The 20,342-nt window shown below is 47.3% G+C and overlaps 2 protein-coding genes across 3 annotated transcripts; both read right to left on the minus strand.

Annotated features, from left to right (window-relative positions):
* Positions 1-1,628: 1,628 nt before the first annotated feature.
* Positions 1,629-15,337, minus strand: LOC128786413 (uncharacterized). The gene is made up of 10 exons (XM_053939657.1): positions 15,323-15,337; positions 11,564-11,674; positions 10,989-11,057; positions 6,075-6,349; positions 5,273-5,358; positions 5,130-5,188; positions 4,893-5,028; positions 4,484-4,590; positions 3,810-3,951; positions 1,629-3,180 (listed from the first exon to the last, which is right to left on the minus strand). The coding sequence occupies exons 1-9, from the start codon at positions 15,335-15,337 to the stop codon at positions 3,901-3,903; spliced, it is 909 nt and encodes a 302-aa protein (XP_053795632.1). The 3' UTR covers positions 1,629-3,180; positions 3,810-3,900.
* On the minus strand, positions 14,385-18,878 carry LOC128785908 (nucleolar pre-ribosomal-associated protein 1-like). Of its 2 annotated transcripts, XM_053938780.1 has the most exons (6): positions 18,031-18,878; positions 17,888-17,927; positions 17,651-17,786; positions 17,242-17,348; positions 16,567-16,708; positions 14,385-15,937 (listed from the first exon to the last, which is right to left on the minus strand). In XM_053938780.1, the coding sequence occupies exons 1-5, from the start codon at positions 18,036-18,038 to the stop codon at positions 16,658-16,660; spliced, it is 342 nt and encodes a 113-aa protein (XP_053794755.1). In that variant the 5' UTR covers positions 18,039-18,878; the 3' UTR covers positions 14,385-15,937; positions 16,567-16,657. The 2 variants fall into 2 exon arrangements, with proteins under 2 accessions (XP_053794755.1, XP_053794753.1); XM_053938778.1 differs by lacking the exons at positions 14,385-15,937; positions 16,567-16,708 and adding an exon at positions 16,715-17,064 and having other exon boundaries at positions 17,888-17,946.
* Between the last annotated feature and the right edge of the window lie 1,464 nt (positions 18,879-20,342).

The following is a 20,342-nucleotide window of genomic DNA, read 5'->3' on the forward strand; positions in this document are numbered from 1 at the left end:
GGGGGAGAAAGGGGTCGGCTTTGGGGAGAGCGGGAAATGGGGAAAGAGAGAAAGAAGAGGAATACGGGGAGGAAGAAGGAGGGGTAGAGAGCGGGACAGGACGGGGAGCCTCAGAGAGCCCCGACTCCACCCGAGCCCGCCCCGGCGGCCCGCCCTGCTCGGGATGCTGCGCTCGGCGGAGCTCGGCTCGGTTCGGCCCCGCTCGGCTCCTCGCCTACACTCGGGCTGTTCTCCGCTAGACTCGGCTGGATTCGCCTCTTCGGCGCAGCTCGGCTCGGCTCAACTCGGAGCCGCTCGCTCCGTTCGCCTCCATTCGCCTCGCCTCGGCTCATTCACCTCCGCTCGGCTCCGCTCGACGGCTCCGGCTCGTTCGGCTCCGCTCGGCTCCATTCACCTCCGCTCGGCTCCGCTCGGCTCCGCTCGGCTCCATTCACCTCCGCTCGGCTCCGCTCGGCTCCCCGCGGCAGCGCGCCTCCCGCGCACGCGCACAGCTCGCCGCTCTCCTGCCGCCGAGCCCCGCGCCCGGCCCGGCCGGCGCACGGAACCCCCGCGCCACATTAGACCCAGCAGTTTCTGCGCTAAACCCTTTCTGTCCTAGAAGGAGATAACTTCTCTACCTCCTTCGTCTCCTCAGTTTTCTTCTTGGATTTCAAAATCAGAGTTACAAAAACCTACTCACAACTACAAGATTTAGTAAGTAGCCAATAATGTAGTCCCGTCAATTTCATAACCTACAGAACACGTTATACTTATGTTTCCACAATTAAAAAAAAAAAAAAAAAAAAAAAAAAAATCACACAAGAGTCCTACTCACTGTGTCAAGCCTTATTTAAAACACACCAAAGAAAAAAAAAAACAAAAAAACCCAACCCCGAAAGAAATAGTTCCACAACCAAAACAGAACAAACAAGTAACACTAAAACCCCACGTCCAAATACGCTCTGTTTATCAGTCACCAACCCGAAAAATCTCTTTTCTACGTAGCTCGTTTGTATACCTCCTCACAACTAACCTTATCCTTTACAAACACTAAATTGCAAATCAAAAAACTTACACGTAACATAAACTCTTCAAATAACATTTATACACTCATACCCCAAATGACAGGTAAACCACCAAAAGTAAAATTACTCAAATCATTACAAACAAATACTTGTACAATATTTAGTTACAAAAAAACCCCAAACCACACCAAACCACAAAGAAGTTACCTCAAAACAGCAAACCTACAATTTAAAACAATTAACCCACTAAGACCAAACATAACAATAATATATAAAAAAAAAAACAAAACAAAACACAAAAAAAAACAAACCAAAAAAACAAAAAAAAAAAAAAAAAAAAAAAAAACAAAAAAAAAAAACCAAAAAAAAACACCCACCTAAAAATACCCAATCACTCCAACACAAATTTACTTCTCAGGATCAAAATCGTACAACCTTTTAACAACCTAATTCTATTAGTTCTACATCTCTTTTAACACCTAAAATAACTACAACTCACACTTGAAGCACATCAAATGAACTTACTTATTAACCAACCAAATCAAACAATAACACATGTATAACGTTAAATAAATTACTGCCAAATATGAACATCTTTAAACATACTACCTTACAAAATAAAACAACTGTTCATTTTTTATTATTCACACACAATCATAAATAGAAAACATTTTTAAAAATATATAAATTGATGAAATCACAAGAAATCAATTTACAAAAACATTACTAATTTTTTTTTAAAAATTAATCAATCACACATAAAAAATAACTAAATAATATTTTCAAAAATTAAAACATCGCTGAATAACTTAAATCATTATTAAAAACTAAAATACTCATCTTATTAATAATTACTGCTTTTTATCTCCCCTACCGATTTAAATTTTTACATAGAACTCTACAAAAATCCTTAACAAGTAGATTTATAACTTACATTTTAAAACATATATAGATAAACATACTTAACAGGAGTGATCTACACACCAAACAAGTAAACTAACCAAAAAAACCCTAATAAAATACTAATATATTCATAACACAAAAACCCAAAATCATTAACATAAAAACCCATACGAACACATGAAAATACCTACAGTAAAAAAAGACGTACCTTAATGAACAATATTCACACCTTAATAATTCATTATAAACTCTTACCAATTAATGATTAACATGACTTGATACCAATAAAATACAAGAAAATGTTACTTTAGCCAATAAGCAGAATAAAATGTTATACCTAATAACTTAAAATCGCACTTTATTAAAAATATAAGACAGTAAAGCAACGTATCATAAAAACTCCCATTATTATCACTACACAGATATAGATAGATACGCATATATCTATATACAGGTAGATCATATACCCATCTCAACAGCAGCATCTGGGATCGATTCCTGTTTTCTCTCTTGTCTCCTAAATTTATTAGCCACAAAGGATGGAGTAAGGAAATCATTTTATTTATCACCTGGTTCTCCAGAAACCTGAAAAACAAAATGAAACAGAACAAAAAGAAAAAAAAGAAAAGAAAACCACATTTGAAAGGCAGATCCTCACCAGCAGCTGGTCCATCTCCTACGGGGGACCATATTCTAGGGCACTTTTGGTGCACTTGCCTGAACCTGTCAGGGCACTCTGTGCTTGCAGAAGAGATTTTTTTGTCAGGGAGAGGCAAGGGGAGGAGAAGTAACGTTCTAGACAGCTCAAATCCATTACTGTGCCACTTCCTGTGCAGCAGGTCCTGTGACAGGATGGGAACTGAGGCTGCTTGAAATTTCAAAGCTAAAGACACCAGCACAAGGTGTCCTTTTGCTTTGTCAAGGAAGTGATTCCCAAATCACACAGCCCCCCCACCATCGTCCCTCCCACCACCACCTGAAAGCCTCTTGATTCTCTTCTCAAAAACACAAGGGACACCTCAGCGTTCAGCAAGTTCTGCCAGTGCAGCCCTCGGTGCCCCCGTCTCCAGGTCTGTCCCCCTTGCTTTCATCCTCAGCCACGTCATTCTTCAGCCGTGGACAGGAAATTGTCCCCATGTCTCCCGTACTTGGCTGGTTACCTTTTCTCTAAGCCGTGCAGGACCCACGAGAGGAGGCTGTGATCCTCTATCGGCTCATGGGCAGCTCTAGAGGTGACACGGGCAGCACTCTGTCGTATCTCCAGAATAGGACTCTGAAACAGAAAATGCAACTTGTTCTTTTACAGCCAAGATCTGATTATCTAAAATAAAATGAGCAATTTGGCTGGTACCCGATCAACTTCCAGCTAAAATGAACACCGCCTGTTCTCAGCAACTCCAGAGAAGGAAAGACATTCTCCCTTCAACGCTTCACACCACAGGTGCTGCTCTTACAAGAAGTATTCAGGTAGCAAGACAATTTTCTCTTTTTGTCCGAGGTTTTGATACCTGAAATCCTCAGGGTGGATGCTCCCAAACCTGAGAGCTCCCGGCAGGCGAGTTTCCCTCCTGCCGAAGCACTGTGCAGGTGACAAACGTGCTGGCTGGGGAATAGAGACCCCAAAAAGAAAAGACCCCGACTGCAGGAGCAAAACCACGGCACCCACGTGAGGCTCCACGATGGCAGGAACCGGTCCCAGTTTCAGGGGATAAGGATGGGACTGGTTTAGACACAACCTAAATTATTTCCCCCTCCACACATCCACAAAACCAACAAGGAACAGATTTTCAAGAGGACCAAGGCAGAATCAGCTGCTCCTTTCTGTTTTGTACTTGAGATCTTGAGGCCATACAAGCTTTTGTGGTTTGGGGTATTTGGGAACTGTTCTTTTTCAATTCTTACCTGGGAGCCCTGGTCACACAAAGGACTGCTGAGAAAGGAAAGAATGACCCGGAAAATCCTCTGGTAGACATAGAGCTCACAGCAATGTTTGTCACGCAGCCCTTCCCCAAGAAATCTGAGGATCCACTCGTGCTGTTTTGTACTGGAAGCCATAAAGAAAAATACCACCGTCAGACATTCAGACATTTCCAAAGGATACATGCTCCTAAGAGCACAAAACCCCGGTTCCCTCTGAGTGCCAGCTCAGGAATTACCACAGCTTCTTCTGGACTTCTCAATTTTCCATTCCTATCAAATTTAATCGCTAACATCCATTGGGAACAGTCAGTCTGCAGCCCAAACATGCAGTGGAAATGGAATTTTAGAAGTTGCTGTTTCTAAAATACTTCAGTTGAACTCAAAGTTACTAGCCTAAACTCAAAGAGGAATTGTAGCTAGCCGGGGCAGAACATTCTTTTCTTGTGCTCACAGAGCATACACAGCACAACTCCTTGTGCGCTAGTATTAAGAAGACAACAAAAACCTCACAGAAATAACATTTTGAATTCCTACATGAAACATAAGAAAGACGCTTCTAATTAACTACCCGTGGGAGAATGAGTTTCATTGTATTTTTGCGGCTGTTTCTAATACATTTCTGAAGAATTACTGGGTACCTAAAATGGGACTCTTACCTCAAAATCAAAACTGTAGAAAAGCTGGAGAAAACCTGGTACCTTCCTCAGGTCCAAATACCGGTGTGACAGAAGGAATCTCTTTACCCTTATGTACACGTGCTCCTCTGTAAAGAGAAAAGGTTGGCATGGTGGAGGAGGACAGCGCTCCCAATCCACAAGCACGGACGACAATTCCTGGAAGCTGCAGTCAGTGAGCGTGCAGCGCTCCGAGCTGGGAGAACAGCCCGGCAACTGCAGAAGGCCTTTGCTCTGAGGCGCATTCCCATTGCTGCCCACCCTCCCCTTCTCTTGCCCAGGAGGAAAAGCTCAGGCAAGAGCGCACGAGCACAGAGCAGGTGAGGGGATCGACACTCCCCAGGGCTCTGCTTTTCACCCCAGCAGTGACACACGCAGCACGTCCCAGTACCTGGCTTCAGGATCTGCTGTGCCACACGAGCAGCGCAGAGGGTGAGGGAGAAGGTGAACCTGAGGCTTGGCTGCCTGATTCCGTTCTGCACGGCATCCAAGAGATACGGCAACGGCAAGGGCCCAGGGAGAGAAGCCTGAAGCACAGCCCAAATGAACACAGCGGGAGCAGGAAGACATCGATCAGCTTCCGGGACATTTCACGGGTCACACAGGTAGGAGCCCCAATTCAGCAAACCTGAGGCTTTGGCGACGTCAGGATCAAAACACCCGGAAACCTGTGAGAAAGAAACCGAACTGCAGCCGGCTAAAAGCCGTCCCTGCCTCAAACTCCTTCAAACAACTTGCTCACGAGGAGGCAGGGATTGATTCAATACTCACCAGCCCATCTGGCCAAGGTCAGAGCTCTGTGCCCACCCAGGACACGGCAGCCAGCAGGGACCCTTCTCCCACTCTCCAGCACGGACCTGTGAAGCCAGGGAGAAGTTTACAGAACAGAAGCAGCCAGAAGATGCTCTCTACTTCCATACGCTCTCTGATCGATCACTCCCAAGGAAAGTCCCCACGGATCGGAAGCAACCACCTCTCATTTCTCCTCCGCAATCATCACTGCCTTGCCTTTCTGTGCGTTTCCTCCCGTGCCCGTCCCCAGAGCACATTAAGTCCATCTTTTGTTCCCAACCGCAGCTCTCCAGCACAAATGCCACTCCTCACACACACAAAGCAAACGGTCATCTGCTTCAGCTTTTGGCTTAGAAAGTAAGAACCTCAGCGCGTCCGGCTACGTGATTAAAACACAGAGACGCACGGGTGGACATAGATGGAAAGCTTTTCAGGAGAGAAAAGAGCTGATTCGCTAGCACACTTCCATACAGCTTCAGAAAAATCAGAATCCATAGCAACTCCTAAGACCCCTGCTGAGGAACCCAGCCCTCCTGGGGACACCCAATGCAGCAGCTACGGGAAAAGCATGGGAAAAGCCAAACTTGGGGTGAAAAAAAGATGACATCAATACAGCCGCCTTCACCAGCAACAGTGGGAACCAGTCCCATTTGCTCCGTCCCTGCTTTTTGGGATGACACAAACAGGAAATGAAAACACGTGAAACACAAGGCACGCCTATAGGGTGTACCAGGTGCTCCTTTTGGCAGCGTGGATGACAAAGGTCTCTCTGCGCACTTACAGGCAGCCCGGTTTCAATCCATCCTTAGCCCAAGCCTTCCTCGCCTCCCATTCGCCAGCGCTCTGCTCTGGCCTTTGGAGCGCTGGCCCCGTCCTCCCGCAGCAGCACGGCACCGGAACACAGCGAGGCAAAAGTGTGCCGGAGCCGCCCGTGCTGTCAGCGTAGCTGTCAGCTGCCGGCGGTGGGCAACTCCGGCCCTGCGGGCAAGGGGGAGACGGCTCGGGCACCTCCAGCGGCTGCTCTGCCCCGATGCTTTCGCGTTCTCCTGCATTTCCCTGCAGCGGAGGGGGTCCGGGACGGGGGCGGATCGTGTCAGAGTGGAGACGGCGGGGAAGCACGGGGAGGCGGCGGGAACGCGGCGGGACGAGACAGCGACGCGGCGGGACGGGGACGGCTCGCTTGACCTTCCAAAGATGGCGGCAGGAGGGGCGGGGAAAGCCGGGGCCCCGCTCCGCCGCCTGCGCGCCGCCCCGGCGGCATTTTCCGGCACGCGGTCGCTTCCAGCGTCTAGAGAGGGACGCGCGCGGGGATCGGGAAAGGGGAGTGCAGCCCTGTTCCGACGCCGCTCGCCCCCCGCCCGCCGCCCCCGGCCCGTGAGCGCTGCGACCGCGCCTCCGCCGCCCGCCGAAAGCGGCCCCGCCGGGCCGCCCTCGCCGCTGCCCTTCTTCTCGGTCATCGGGTCCCTTTGCTCTCCCGAATCTCCTTCACCCCTCCCCTCTATTTACAGACACCGCCCCGCTTGCCGCTCGCTCCCGCGCCTCGCCCTTCCCACGCTCGGCAGCCGTCCTTCCCCCCTCAGCCGGCACCCAGCGGCGAGGGGCAGGGCGCTGGCTGGGGGGGGCTGCAGTACCGCTCTCTGTCCACAAGGCGGCAGCACCGCCGCCGGCCACAGCCGGGGGCTGCCGCTCGCCCGGAGGGAAGGGAGGCAGAAAAGAACAGGGGCGATCCCCTTGGAAAAATCCTGAAAAATAAATGGCCCAAAACCACCCGCACACAAACTAAAACACACTGCCTCTAACCCAATAAAACCCCTCCAAAATCCTTTTCTTTTAAACTCTCTAGAACTATCTTTCATATTTATACTTTTCACATTCCCATTTATCATGTATATTGATGCATGATGTTATTTCGATTCTATATTAAATATCTTCTTCCTATGACTTCTATTTATTTATATTTTATCTTTTTATATATCCAGATATATTAATATACATTTCTATATTTCTATTGCAAAAATAGTTCTGTTCTTTAAAATAAAAGCCCTGCCTGTAACCAAATTCTAGCTCTATGATATTAATATTAACGATCTCTTATTTAAAAGAAAAATGCTGCCTGAAACCCACCCGCCCGCGGCGCAAGTGCGGCAACAGCCCGTGTCCGCAGTACTGGCAAGGCCGCGGGAAATCCCGGCGGGGCGGCCCCTGCGTGGCGCGCGGGCAGTGCAGCACGCGGACCACGATTTTCCCGCGCTTTTTTTTTTTTTTTTTTTTTTTTTTCTATCCGCCATATTGAGAAGGTCAAGAGTGTCCCGGCCGCCGCGACACTTTCAAGATGGCGGCCGCGTGAGGCCCTCGGAAGGGAGAGGCGTTTTTGCCGATGCCTGTCGGCGCCCGCTCAAAACCTGACCGCCCGCGCAGCCGCTGAGCTCACAGTCCGTGGCCACGACACGGGAAAAAGCGAAAAAAATCCCGCGGGGCGGCGCCGGCGTCAGGGTGCCGTGCAGGCAGTGCAGTAGACAGACCGAGGTCCTCCTTTTTCCCGCCTTTTTTGCCGCCATATTGGGAAGGTCAAGCGAGTCCGCGACAACCCACTCCCAAGGTGGCGGCCGCGGGAGGACCTCGGGCGAGGGCTGCAGTACTGCACTCTGGCCACAAGGCGGCGGCACTGCCGCCCGCCCTGGGGCTGCAGGCGGGGAAGGCGCGCAAAGAAGAACAGGCGCGACCCCCTTCAAAACATCCTCTGCAATAAATGCCCCTAAACATCCCGCACGAAACCGAAAAACACCGACCAAAAAAAAAAAAAACAAACCCTGCCTCTAACCCAATAAGAACCAAAATAAAAAATCTTTTCTTTTAAGCTATATTTCAATCTATATTATTTTTATATTTTTTATATTTATATTCACATTTTGATTTAAAATGTATACTGATGTATAATGATAATTTTATAATTTCTTACATTCATTCATATTACTTAAAGTTTATTTTATTTTCTATTTTTATGCATGTCTTAATATATTGATTACATATTTCTATATTTAGATTGATATTTCTAAAAGGTTTATATTGTTTATAATAAAACCCCTGCCTCTACCCAAGTCAAAACCTAAAAAAAACCCCCTTTCTTCTAAACTGTGTTTAAATTTATCTATGTTTTTCGCATTTCTATTGAAATTTGCATTGTAAATGTAGATTGATGGATGGTGTTATTTATATTCTATATCTTCCTATTACTTATTTTTATTTACACTTTATATTTTTTATCTATCTTTATACATTGATTATCTATTTCTATTTTTAGAATTATATCAAAATAAAATGTATATTCATATTTTTTAAAATAAAAACCCTGCCTCTAACCAAATAAAAACCAAAGAAGCCCTTTCTAATTTATTTTATTTCTATTTTTAATTTTTATAATAAAAGCCCTGCCTACTACCAAATAGAAAATTTTAAAAACCCCTTTATTTTAAACTATATTTGAATATTTTTCTATTTATGCTTTTGATATTTACATTTATAGTTTCTTACATATTATATTACAGTATATTGATGTACTATATTTAGATATATAAAATATATGACATGTCATGTGGTATAATAAGACATATACAGTATCATATCCATTATGTATTGTATCAATTTCTATGATTTTGTATTTTATATCTATCTACATATATTAATTATACATTTCTAGATTGATATTTTCTATGGATTTGATTTATATGTATAATCTATATTCATATGTACTTATATAAACATACTCTAAAATACTCTATAGAGTATAAAATACTCTATATCAAACATTAGAACATCTTACGGTGATAGATAATATTATTTATGTTACATGTTCTATTTATATGTATTCTATTTATATTTAAAATGGAAGTTTTATATTCCCATTTTTATATTTCTAGATTTGTTTTCTTACATTATAGTTATAGTTATAATTTTGCATTTAAGATCCAATACCTAAAACTAAAATGCCAATACAAACAGCAACAAATTCCCACCCATACCGTCCAAAAATATTAGAATGGCTCCACCAGCCAACCAACTACCAGCAAAAAAAACCCACACTACACTCTTTTCACTAACAATTCTTATCACATCACAAAAATTAAACAAAAATGAAAAAAAAACCCTATACAATCCCACACAGCAAATCACAAAACCCACTAAAAAGAAAAAAAAAATCCAACTAACTTACTAAACTCCAAACCCTACAACAGACCCTGAACGTTACTAAAAAAAAAAAAAAAACAAAACAAAAAAAAAAACTCTACCTCAACACTAACTCATAAAGAGAACCCAATACGCTATAAAATAAACTTAAAAAACCACCAAACCAATTACCGATATAAAAAAATCTAAACCACTAAGAAACAAAAAAATCACCACCCAAATAAAATAACTACCGAAAAAAAATCCACCATATAAACAACCATGTTCCCAAAAATAAAACGAATAAAAACCAGCAACCAAATACATCAAACTACAAAAAAAAAAAAAAAAAAAAAAAAAAAAAAACTTCAATTAACAACAACAAAAAAATGATTCCTAACTCAATAAACCCATAATGCCTCAAACCATCATCAAAACTAAAATACCACCTGGAAATAAACACCAAGCCAAAAGATAAATGGAACCATAAACAATATCTCCCAGATTCTCTGCAACAACAAAACATACACGACAATCAAACATACCAAATGAATAAAACCTCTATAATACAATCAACAATAATGCAATGACCAATATTACAAAAACCTCACTAATTAACTACAGGACACTGCCTCAAACCCACCAAAACGAACACTACATACTCACGCTAATAAAAGCCACCACAATCCAATTAAAAACCTAACCGCTACTTCATGCCACGACCCATAAAAAAACATTGTAAACCTTAAAATATAGAATTTTAAATTATCTTTTTATAATATAAAAATATTATTTAAAAACCCAACCAAAAAAATCAAAACAAATCAAAACACAAAAAAATCCACCAAATTCCACAAAAATGAAATCCAACAACAAAACTCAATCCAAATAAATCCTTGCCATCAGCACCTGAACCAAGAACCATAACATTCAAGAAGTACACCATGTCCCTTAGCATACACCAAGCACGAACAAAAGAAAACGATACAATCAATTCCTAAGAACCACCTCCAAAGCGCTACACCAAGGACCTTCGGAAAATGAAAAGCCGCGCTGCCGGCACCGGGCGGAGCGCGGCTCCCGGCAGGAAAGCGGCTCCTGCGGCAGGCAGAGGCGGCGCCGCGCCGGGAGCCCCCCGCCCGCTCCCCCTGCCCGGCGGGGCCGGCACCGGGCCCAGGGGGCCCCGGCGGCGCCCGAGCCCCGCGCCCGGAGCGGACGGAGCGGCCGGCACCGGCCGGCACCGGCGCAGCGCCCGCGCCGCCTCTCCCGCCCGCCGGCCCGGCAAAGCTCCCCTCGGCTCCGCACGCCTCGCTCCGGCGCGGCTCCGGCAGTCCCGCGCCAGCCCGGCCGCGCCCAAGTCCCCTTCCACCTCGGCAGCTCCCCGGGCAACGCCAGCAGCTCCCGCGCCACAGCCTTGGCTGCCGGGCCAGGGGCACAAGAAGCGCCCTCCAATGCAGCGGCACAGCCCGATCCCAACCCTTCAAACGCTGCGAGAGCTGCAGCCTCCTTCAATTCAACCCCCGGAACTTACGCCACACTCAGGTGCTCGCCTCACTTCAACAAGGGCAAATAAATGTGTTCTCCCCTTCAGTTTCAGCCCCTGTAAGAGCAGAAAAGAAGGGCTTGTCCTCAAATGAAATCCCTCAAGTTGTGGGAATCTTTCAAACCAGAGGGTTTTGGGAAAGCTGCAAAAGGCAGGCCTCAGAAACAGCAGAACTGCGATTCGAGCTAAGCATAAGATTTGTCAGCAGAAAAATTATATAAGAAGTAGAGGTGAACTACAAATAGAACAATGGGCTGTGTATTGTCGATTCCCTGACACCCCTGGGATACCCCTAACATCCTGGAAAAGGCAGGTTTTCCTTCAATCAATACCCTCAAAACCACACGTGAAAGGGGATCCCCCACCAGTTCAGACACGGTCAATAATGGAAGACAAGTCGCTACCCTCAATTTGAATTTCTTTCCTACTCAAAATACTTTTTTTTTTTTCTTTTTTTTTTTTTTTTTTTTTTTTTTTTTCTGGGAGCACCGGGGAGGGATTGGCAAGATGAAATTTAAAAGGGAAAGGAGAAATGTCCCCGCTACAAATGCACATGGGCTCACCTGTTTGGCTGCCGCTACCTGGCACAAAGGTTTGTCCCTCGGCACCTCCTCTGAGCAATGCTCCAGGTATCCAAGTGCGTATCCAGGTGATCCCCCAGACCCTGTCCGAAGCTGTCACCGTCCTTCCAAGGACAGCCCCAGGAGCCGCCCATAAACTCCTCTTCTCCAGCAGCTCCCTGTAAAATCAGCTGAGGCAAAGCCCCTAAAACAGCTGCCGGCAGGAGCCGGCCCCTCCTTATCCTCACAGTTCACACCTGGGGCTGCTCTGGCTTTCTTTCCAAATGAATTTAGAGACAAATTCCTATTTTTACCAATACCTATAAAAACGAAGCACTTGACAGGATGTAGTATTCTACACACCCCCCTCGGGGGGACGGCACCCGGCATGACCCCCCTCATTCGCCACCCACCTGCTCCTCCGCCGCAGCGTGCCTCCCTCTCCTAGGGACCTTAGGGTGCCCCAAATGACACCAGAGCCCCGAGTCTTCACCCCTTTTTCCTGGCCCCCAAAGAAGGCACAGAACGAGTCTTAACTGCCCTGGACAGCAGCCCAGCACTTGCTTCCATCCCTTTCCACATGTACATCCCCCCCGAAAGGGACTCTGCCGCAACAAGAAAAGGGGGCAGCCCCCAGAAGGGTCGAAGCTCCTGCCCAGCCTCGCTGTCACGGGCGAGGGGCAGAGAGAGGGAGCGGCAGAGACGGCGGGGACGCGGCACGGACGGCACGGCACAGAGCGGGGGCCGCTCTCAGCGCGATGCCGGCAAAGCCGCAGGTCCGGCGGGGCCGGGCGGGGTTTGACCGGCACGGGGGGATCCGCCGAGAGCCTCCGGCCCCGTGCGGGGACTCCCGCAAGGGCCCAGGGGCGCCGGGCTCCGGCCCTCTGGGCTTTATTCTCCGGCGCTCCCGGCCCCGCGGCTGCGGGGAAAGAAGGAACGGGGCGACGGGAAGAGAAGAGGGCTAGCAGGGCATGAGAAAGGGTAGGGAGGGAGGTCGGGCTGTGGAGGAAAGCGGGAGGGCAAGGGAAAGGCCGGGAGCGGGGAAGAGGGATGGTGCACAGAGGAGGGAGAGAAGAGGAATAGAACGGAGGAGCGGGATAGGGACAGAGCAGGAAGGAGTGGGGGGGGGGGGGCGCGGGGTGTCGGGTTTGCGAGGGAGAGGAGGGGAGAGGGTCTGCGGACAAAGAACAGGAATACGGGGAGGAGGAAGGAAGGATGGAGGGGGGGACGAGAGGGGAGGCCGAAAAGGGAGAGAAAGGGGTCGGCTTTGGGGAGAGCGGGAAATGGGGGAAAGAGAGAAAGAAGAGGAATACGGGGAGGAAGAAGGAGGGGTAGAGAGCGGGACAGGACGGGGAGCCTCAGAGAGCCCCGACTCCACCCGAGCCCGCCCCGGCGGCCCGCCCTGCTCGGGATGCTGCGCTCGGCGGAGCTCGGCTCGGTTCGGCCCCGCTCGGCTCCTCGCCTACACTCGGGCTGTTCTCCGCTAGACTCGGCTGGATTCGCCTCTTCGGCGCAGCTCGGCTCGGCTCAACTCGGAGCCGCTCGCTCCGTTCGCCTCCATTCGCCTCGGCTCGGCTCCATTCACCTCCGCTCGGCTCCGCTCGACTCGGCTCGGCTCCGTTCGCCTCCGCTCGGCTCCGCTCGGCTCCCCGCGGCAGCGCGCCTCCCGCGCACGCGCACAGCTCGCCGCTCTCCTGCCGCCGAGCCCCGCGCCCGGCCCGGCCGGCGCACGGAAACCCCCGCGCCACATTAGACCCAGCAGTTTCTGCGCTAAACCCTTTCTGTCCTAGAAGGAGATAACTTCTCTACCTCCTTCGTCTCCTCAGTTTTCTTCTTGGATTTCAAAATCAGAGTTACAAAAACCTACTCACAACTACAAGATTTAGTAAGTAGCCAATAATGTAGTCCCGTCAATTTCATAACCTACAGAACACGTTATACTTATGTTTCCACAATTAAAAAAAAAAAAAAAAAAAAAAAAAAAAATCACACAAGAGTCCTACTCACTGTGTCAAGCCTTATTTAAAACACACCAAAGAAAAAAAAAAACAAAAAAACCCAACCCCGAAAGAAATAGTTCCACAACCAAAACAGAACAAACAAGTAACACTAAAACCCCACGTCCAAATACGCTCTGTTTATCAGTCACCAACCCGAAAAATCTCTTTTCTACGTAGCTCGTTTGTATACCTCCTCACAACTAACCTTATCCTTTACAAACACTAAATTGCAAATCAAAAACTTACACGTAACATAAACTCTTCAAATAACATTTATACACTCATACCCCAAATGACAGGTAAACCACCAAAAGTAAAATTACTCAAATCATTACAAACAAATACTTGTACAATATTTAGTTACAAAACAACCCCCAAACCACACCAAACCACAAAGAAGTTACCTCAAAACAGCAAACCTACAATATAAAACAATTAACCCACTAAGACCAAACATAACAATAATACATATAAAAAAAAAAAAAAACAAAACACAAAAAAAAAAAAAAAACAAAAAAACAAAAAAAAAAAAAAAAAAAAACAAACAAAAAAAAAAAACCCAAAAAAGAACACCCACCTAAAAATACCCAATCACTCCAACACAAATTTACTTCTCAGGATCAAAATCGTACAACCTTTTAACAACCTAATTCTATTAGTTCTACATCTCTTTTAACACCTAAAATAACTACAACTCACACTTGAAGCACATCAAATGAACTTACTTATTAACCAACCAAATCAAACAATAACACATGTATAACGTTAAATAAATTACTGCCAAATATGAACATCTTTAAACATACTACCTTACAAAATAAAACAACTGTTCATTTTTTATTATTCACACACAATCATAAATAGAAAACATTTTTAAAAATATATAAATTGATGAAATCACAAGAAATCAATTTACAAAAACATTACTAATTTTTTTTTAAAAATTAATCAATCACACATAAAAAATAACTAAATAATATTTTCAAAAATTAAAACATCGCTGAATAACTTAAATCATTATTAAAAACTAAAATACTCATCTTATTAATAATTACTGCTTTTTATCTCCCCTACCGATTTAAATTTTTACATAGAACTCTACAAAAATCCTTAACAAGTAGATTTATAACTTACATTTTAAAACATATATAGATAAACATACTTAACAGGAGTGATCTACACACCAAACAAGTAAACTAACCAAAAAAACCCTAATAAAATACTAATATATTCATAACACAAAAACCCAAAATCATTAACATAAAAACCCATACGAACACATGAAAATACCTACAGTAAAAAAAAGACGTACCTTAATGAACAATATTCACACCTTAATAATTCATTATAAACTCTTACCAATTAATGATTAACATGACTTGATACCAATAAAATACAAGAAAATGTTACTTTAGCCAATAAGCAGAATAAAATGTTATACCTAATAACTTAAAATCGCACTTTATTAAAAATATAAGACAGTAAAGCAACGTATCATAAAAACTCCCATTATTATCACTACACAGATATAGATAGATACGCATATATCTATATACAGGTAGATCATATACCCATCTCAACAGCAGCATCTGGGATCGATTCCTGTTTTCTCTCTTGTCTCCTAAATTTATTAGCCACAAAGGATGGAGTAAGGAAATCATTTTATTTATCACCTGGTTCTCCAGAAACCTGAAAAACAAAATGAAACAGAACAAAAAGAAAAAAAAGAAAAGAAAACCACATTTGAAAGGCAGATCCTCACCAGCAGCTGGTCCATCTCCTACGGGGGACCATATTCTAGGGCACTTTTGGTGCACTTGCCTGAACCTGTCAGGGCACTCTGTGCTTGCAGAAGAGATTTTTTTTGTCAGGGAGAGGCAAGGGGAGGAGAAGTAACGTTCTAGACAGCTCAAATCCCTTACTGTGCCACTTCCTGTGCAGCAGGTCCTGTGACAGGATGGGAACTGAGGCTGCTTGAAATTTCAAAGCTAAAGACACCAGCACAAGGTGTCCTTTTGCTTTGTCAAGGAAGTGATTCCCAAATCACACAGCCCCCCCACCATCGTCCCTCCCACCACCACCTGAAAGCCTCTTGATTCTCTTCTCAAAAACACAAGGGACACCTCAGCGTTCAGCAAGTTCTGCCAGTGCAGCCCTCGGTGCCCCGTCTCCAGGTCTGTCCCCCTTGCTTTCATCCTCAGCCACGTCATTCTTCAGCCGTGGACAGGAAATTGTCCCCATGTCTCCCGTACTTGGCTGGTTACCTTTTCTCTAAGCCGTGCAGGACCCACGAGAGGAGGCTGTGATCCTCTATCGGCTCATGGGCAGCTCTAGAGGTGACACGGGCAGCACTCTGTCGTATCTCCAGAATAGGACTCTGAAACAGAAAATGCAACTTGTTCTTTTACAGCCAAGATCTGATTATCTAAAATAAAATGAGCAATTTGGCTGGTACCCGATCAACTTCCAGCTAAAATGAACACCGCCTGTTCTCAGCAACTCCAGAGAAGGAAAGACATTCTCCCTTCAACGCTTCACACCACAGGTGCTGCTCTTACAAGAAGTATTCAGGTAGCAAGACAATTTTCTCTTTTTGTCCGAGGTTTTGATACCTGAAATCCTCAGGGTGGATGCTCCCAAACCTGAGAGCTCCCGGCAGGCGAGTTTCCCTCCTGCCGAAGCACTGTGCAGGTGACAAACGTGCTGGCTGGGGAATAGAGACCCCAAAAAGAAAAGACCCCGACTGCAGGAGCAAAACCACGGCACCCACGTGAGGCTCCACGATGGCAGGAACCGGTCCCAGTTTCAGGGGATAAGGATGGGACTGGTTTAGACACAACCTAAATTATTTCCCCCTCCACACATCCACAAAACCAACAAGGAACAGATTTTCAAGAGGACCAAGGCAGAATCAGCTGCTCCTTTCTGTTTTGTACTTGAGATCTTGAGGCCATACAAGCTTTTGTGGTTTGGGGTATTTGGGAACTGTTCTTTTTAAATTCTTACCTGGGAGCCCTGGTCACACAAAGGACTGCTGAGAAAGGAAAGAATGACCCGGAAAATCCTCTGGTAGACATAGAGCTCACAGCAATGTTTGTCACGCAGCCCTTCCCCAAGAAATCTGAGGATCCACTCGTGCTGTTTTGTACTGGAAGCCATAAAGAAAAATACCACCGTCAGACATTCAGACATTTCCAAAGGATACATGCTCCTAAGAGCACAAAACCCCGGTTCCCTCTGAGTGCCAGCTCAGGAATTACCACAGCTTCTTCTGGACTTCTCAATTTTCCATTCCTATCAAATTTAATCGCTAACGTCCATTGGGAACAGTCAGTCTGCAGCCCAAACATGCAGTGGAAATGGAATTTTAGAAGTTGCTGTTTCTAAAATACTTCAGTTGAACTCAAAGTTACTAGCCTAAACTCAAAGAGGAATTGTAGCTAGCCGGGGCAGAACATTCTTTTCTTGTGCTCACAGAGCATACACAGCACAACTCCTTGTGCGCTAGTATTAAGAAGACAACAAAAACCTCACAGAAATAACATTTTGAATTCCTACATGAAACATAAGAAAGACGCTTCTAATTAACTACCCGTGGGAGAATGAGGTTTCATTGTATTTTTGCGGCTGTTTCTAATACATTTCTGAAGAATTACTGGGTACCTAAAATGGGACTCTTACCTCAAAATCAAAACTGTAGAAAAGCTGGAGAAAACCTGGTACCTTCCTCAGGTCCAAATACCGGTGTGACAGAAGGAATCTCTTTACCCTTATGTACACGTGCTCCTCTGTAAAGAGAAAAGGTTGGCATGGTGGAGGAGGACAGCGCTCCCAATCCACAAGCACGGACGACAATTCCTGGAAGCTGCAGTCAGTGAGCGTGCAGCGCTCCGAGCTGGGAGAACAGCCCGGCAACTGCAGAAGGCCTTTGCTCTGAGGCGCATTCCCACTGCTGCCCACCCTCCCCTTCTCTTGCCCAGGAGGAAAAGCTCAGGCAAGAGCGCACGAGCACAGAGCAGGTGAGGGGATCGACACTCCCCAGGGCTCTGCTTTTCACCCCAGCAGTGACACACGCAGCACGTCCCAGTACCTGGCTTCAGGATCTGCTGTGCCACACGAGCAGCGCAGAGGGTGAGGGAGAAGGTGAACCTGAGGCTTGGCTGCCTGATTCCGTTCTGCACGGCATCCAAGAGATACGGCAACGGCAAGGGCCCAGGGAGAGAAGCCTGAAGCACAGCCCAAATGAACACAGCGGGAGCAGGAAGACATCGATCAGCTTCCGGGACATTTCACGGGTCACACAGGTAGGAGCCCCAATTCAGCAAACCTGAGGCTTTGGCGACGTCAGGATCAAAACACCCGGAAACCTGTGAGAAAGAAACCGAACTGCAGCCGGCTAAAAGCCGTCCCTGCCTCAAACTCCTTCAAACAACTTGCTCACGAGGAGGCAGGGATTGATTCAATACTCACCAGCCCATCTGGCCAAGGTCAGAGCTCTGTGCCCACCCAGGACACGGCAGCCAGCAGGGACCCTTCTCCCACTCTCCAGCATGGACCTGTGAAGCCAGGGAGAAGTTTACAGAACAGAAGCAGCCAGAAGATGCTCTCTACTTCCATACGCTCTCTGATCGATCACTCCCAAGGAAAGTCCCCACGGATCGGAAGCAACCACCTCTCATTTCTCCTCCGCAATCATCACTGCCTTGCCTTTCTGTGCGTTTCCTCCCGTGCCCGTCCCCAGAGCACATTAAGTCCATCTTTTGTTCCCAACCGCAGCTCTCCAGCACAAATGCCACTCCTCACACACACAAAGCAAACGGTCATCTGCTTCAGCTTTTGGCTTAGAAAGTAAGAACCTCAGCGCGTCCGGCTACGTGATTAAAACACAGAGACGCACGGGTGGACATAGATGGAAAGCTTTTCAGGAGAGAAAAGAGCTGATTCGCTAGCACACTTCCATACAGCTTCAGAAAAATCAGAATCCATAGCAACTCCTAAGACCCCTGCTGAGGAACCCAGCCCTCCTGGGGACACCCAATGCAGCAGCTACGGGAAAAGCATGGGAAAAGCCAAACTTGGGGTGAAAAAAAGATGACATCAATACAGCCGCCTTCACCCAGCAACAGTGGGAACCAGTCCCATTTGCTCCGTCCCTGCTTTTTGGGATGACACAAACAGGAAATGAAAACACGTGAAACACAAGGCACGCCTATAGGGTGTACCAGGTGCTCCTTTTGGCAGCGTGGATGACAAAGGTCTCTCTGCGCACTTACAGGCAGCCCGGTTTCAATCCATCCTTAGCCCAAGCCTTCCTCGCCTCCCATTCGCCAGCGCTCTGCTCTGGCCTTTGGAGCGCTGGCCCCGTCCTCCCGCAGCAGCACGGCACCGGAACACAGCGAGGCAAAGCGTGCCGGAGCCGCCCGTGCTGTCAGCGTAGCTGTCAGCTGCCGGCGGTGGGCAACTCCGGCCCTGCGGGCAAGGGGGAGACGGCTCGGGCACCTCCAGCGGCTGCTCTGCCCCGATGCTTTCGCGTTCTCCTGCATTTCCCTGCAGCGGAGGGGGTCCGGGACGGGGGCGGATCGTGTCAGAGTGGAGACGGCGGGGAAGCACGGGGAGGCGGCGGGAACGCGGCGGGACGAGACAGCGACGCGGCGGGACGGGGACGGCTCGCTTGACCTTCCAAAGATGGCGGCAGGAGGGGCGGGGAAAGCCGGGGCCCCGCTCCGCCGCCTGCGCGCCGCCCCGGCGGCATTTTCCGGCACGCGGCCGCTTCCAGCGTCTAGAGAGGGACGCGCGCGGGGATCGGGAAAGGGGAGTGCAGCCCTGTTCCGACGCCGCTCGCCCCCCGCCCGCCGCCCCCGGCCCGTGAGCGCTGCGACCGCGCCTCCGCCGCCCGCCGAAAGCGGCCCCGCCGGGCCGCCCTCGCCGCTGCCCTTCTTCTCGGTCATCGGGTCCCTTTGCTCTCCCGAATCTCCTTCAGCCCTCCCCTCTATTTACAGACACCGCCCCGCTTGCCGCTCGCTCCCGCGCCTCGCCCTTCCCACGCTCGGCAGCCGTCCTTCCCCCCTCAGCCGGCACCCAGCGGCGAGGGGCAGGGCGCTGGCTGGGGGGGGGCTGCAGTACCGCTCTCTGTCCACAAGGCGGCAGCACCGCCGCCGGCCACAGCCGGGGGCTGCCGCTCGCCCGGAGGGAAGGGAGGCAGAAAAGAACAGGGGCGATCCCCTTGGAAAAATCCTGAAAAATAAATGGCCCGAAACCACCCGCACACAAACTAAAACACACTGCCTCTAACCCAATAAAACCCCTCCAAAATCCTTTTCTTTTAAACTCTCTAGAACTATCTTTCATATTTATACTTTTCACATTCCCATTTATCATGTATATTGATGCATGATGTTATTTCGATTCTATATTAAATATCTTCTTCCTATGACTTCTATTTATTTATATTTTATCTTTTTATATATCCAGATATATTAATATACATTTCTATATTTCTATTGCAAAAATAGTTCTGTTCTTTAAAATAAAAGCCCTGCCTGTAACCAAATTCTAGCTCTATGATATTAATATTAACGATCTCTTATTTAAAAGAAAAATGCTGCCTGAAACCCACCCGCCCGCGGCGCAAGTGCGGCAACAGCCCGTGTCCGCAGTACTGGCAAGGCCGCGGGAAATCCCGGCGGGGCGGCCCCTGCGTGGCGCGCGGGCAGTGCAGCACGCGGACCACGATTTTCCCGCGCTTTTTTTTTTTTTTTTTTTTTTTTTTCTATCCGCCATAT

The sequence above is a fragment of the Vidua chalybeata genome, chromosome 3 (assembly GCF_026979565.1).
Source record: "Vidua chalybeata isolate OUT-0048 chromosome 3, bVidCha1 merged haplotype, whole genome shotgun sequence".
NCBI classification, from domain to species: Eukaryota; Metazoa; Chordata; class Aves; order Passeriformes; family Viduidae; genus Vidua; species Vidua chalybeata.

Bases quoted from the DNA above. Each gene is read 5' to 3' on its own strand.
- LOC128785908 (XM_053938778.1), bottom strand. From the start codon at position 18,112: ATGCTGGAGAGTGGGAGAAGGGTCCCTGCTGGCTGCCGTGTCCTGGGT. The intron at 17,349-17,650 runs GTACTGGGACGT...TTCTCTTTACAG, and splicing joins ACAGCAGATCCTGAAGCCAG to AGGAGCACGTGTACATAAGG. The intron at 17,065-17,241 runs GTAAGAGTCCCA...TCTTAATACTAG, and splicing joins TCTACAGTTTTGATTTTGAG to CGCACAAGGAGTTGTGCTGT.
- LOC128786413 (XM_053939657.1), bottom strand. The intron at 11,058-11,563 runs GTGAGCCCATGT...CTGCTCTTACAG, and splicing joins AGGTAGCGGCAGCCAAACAG to GGGCTGAAACTGAAGGGGAG. The intron at 4,591-4,892 runs GTACTGGGACGT...TTCTCTTTACAG, and splicing joins ACAGCAGATCCTGAAGCCAG to AGGAGCACGTGTACATAAGG.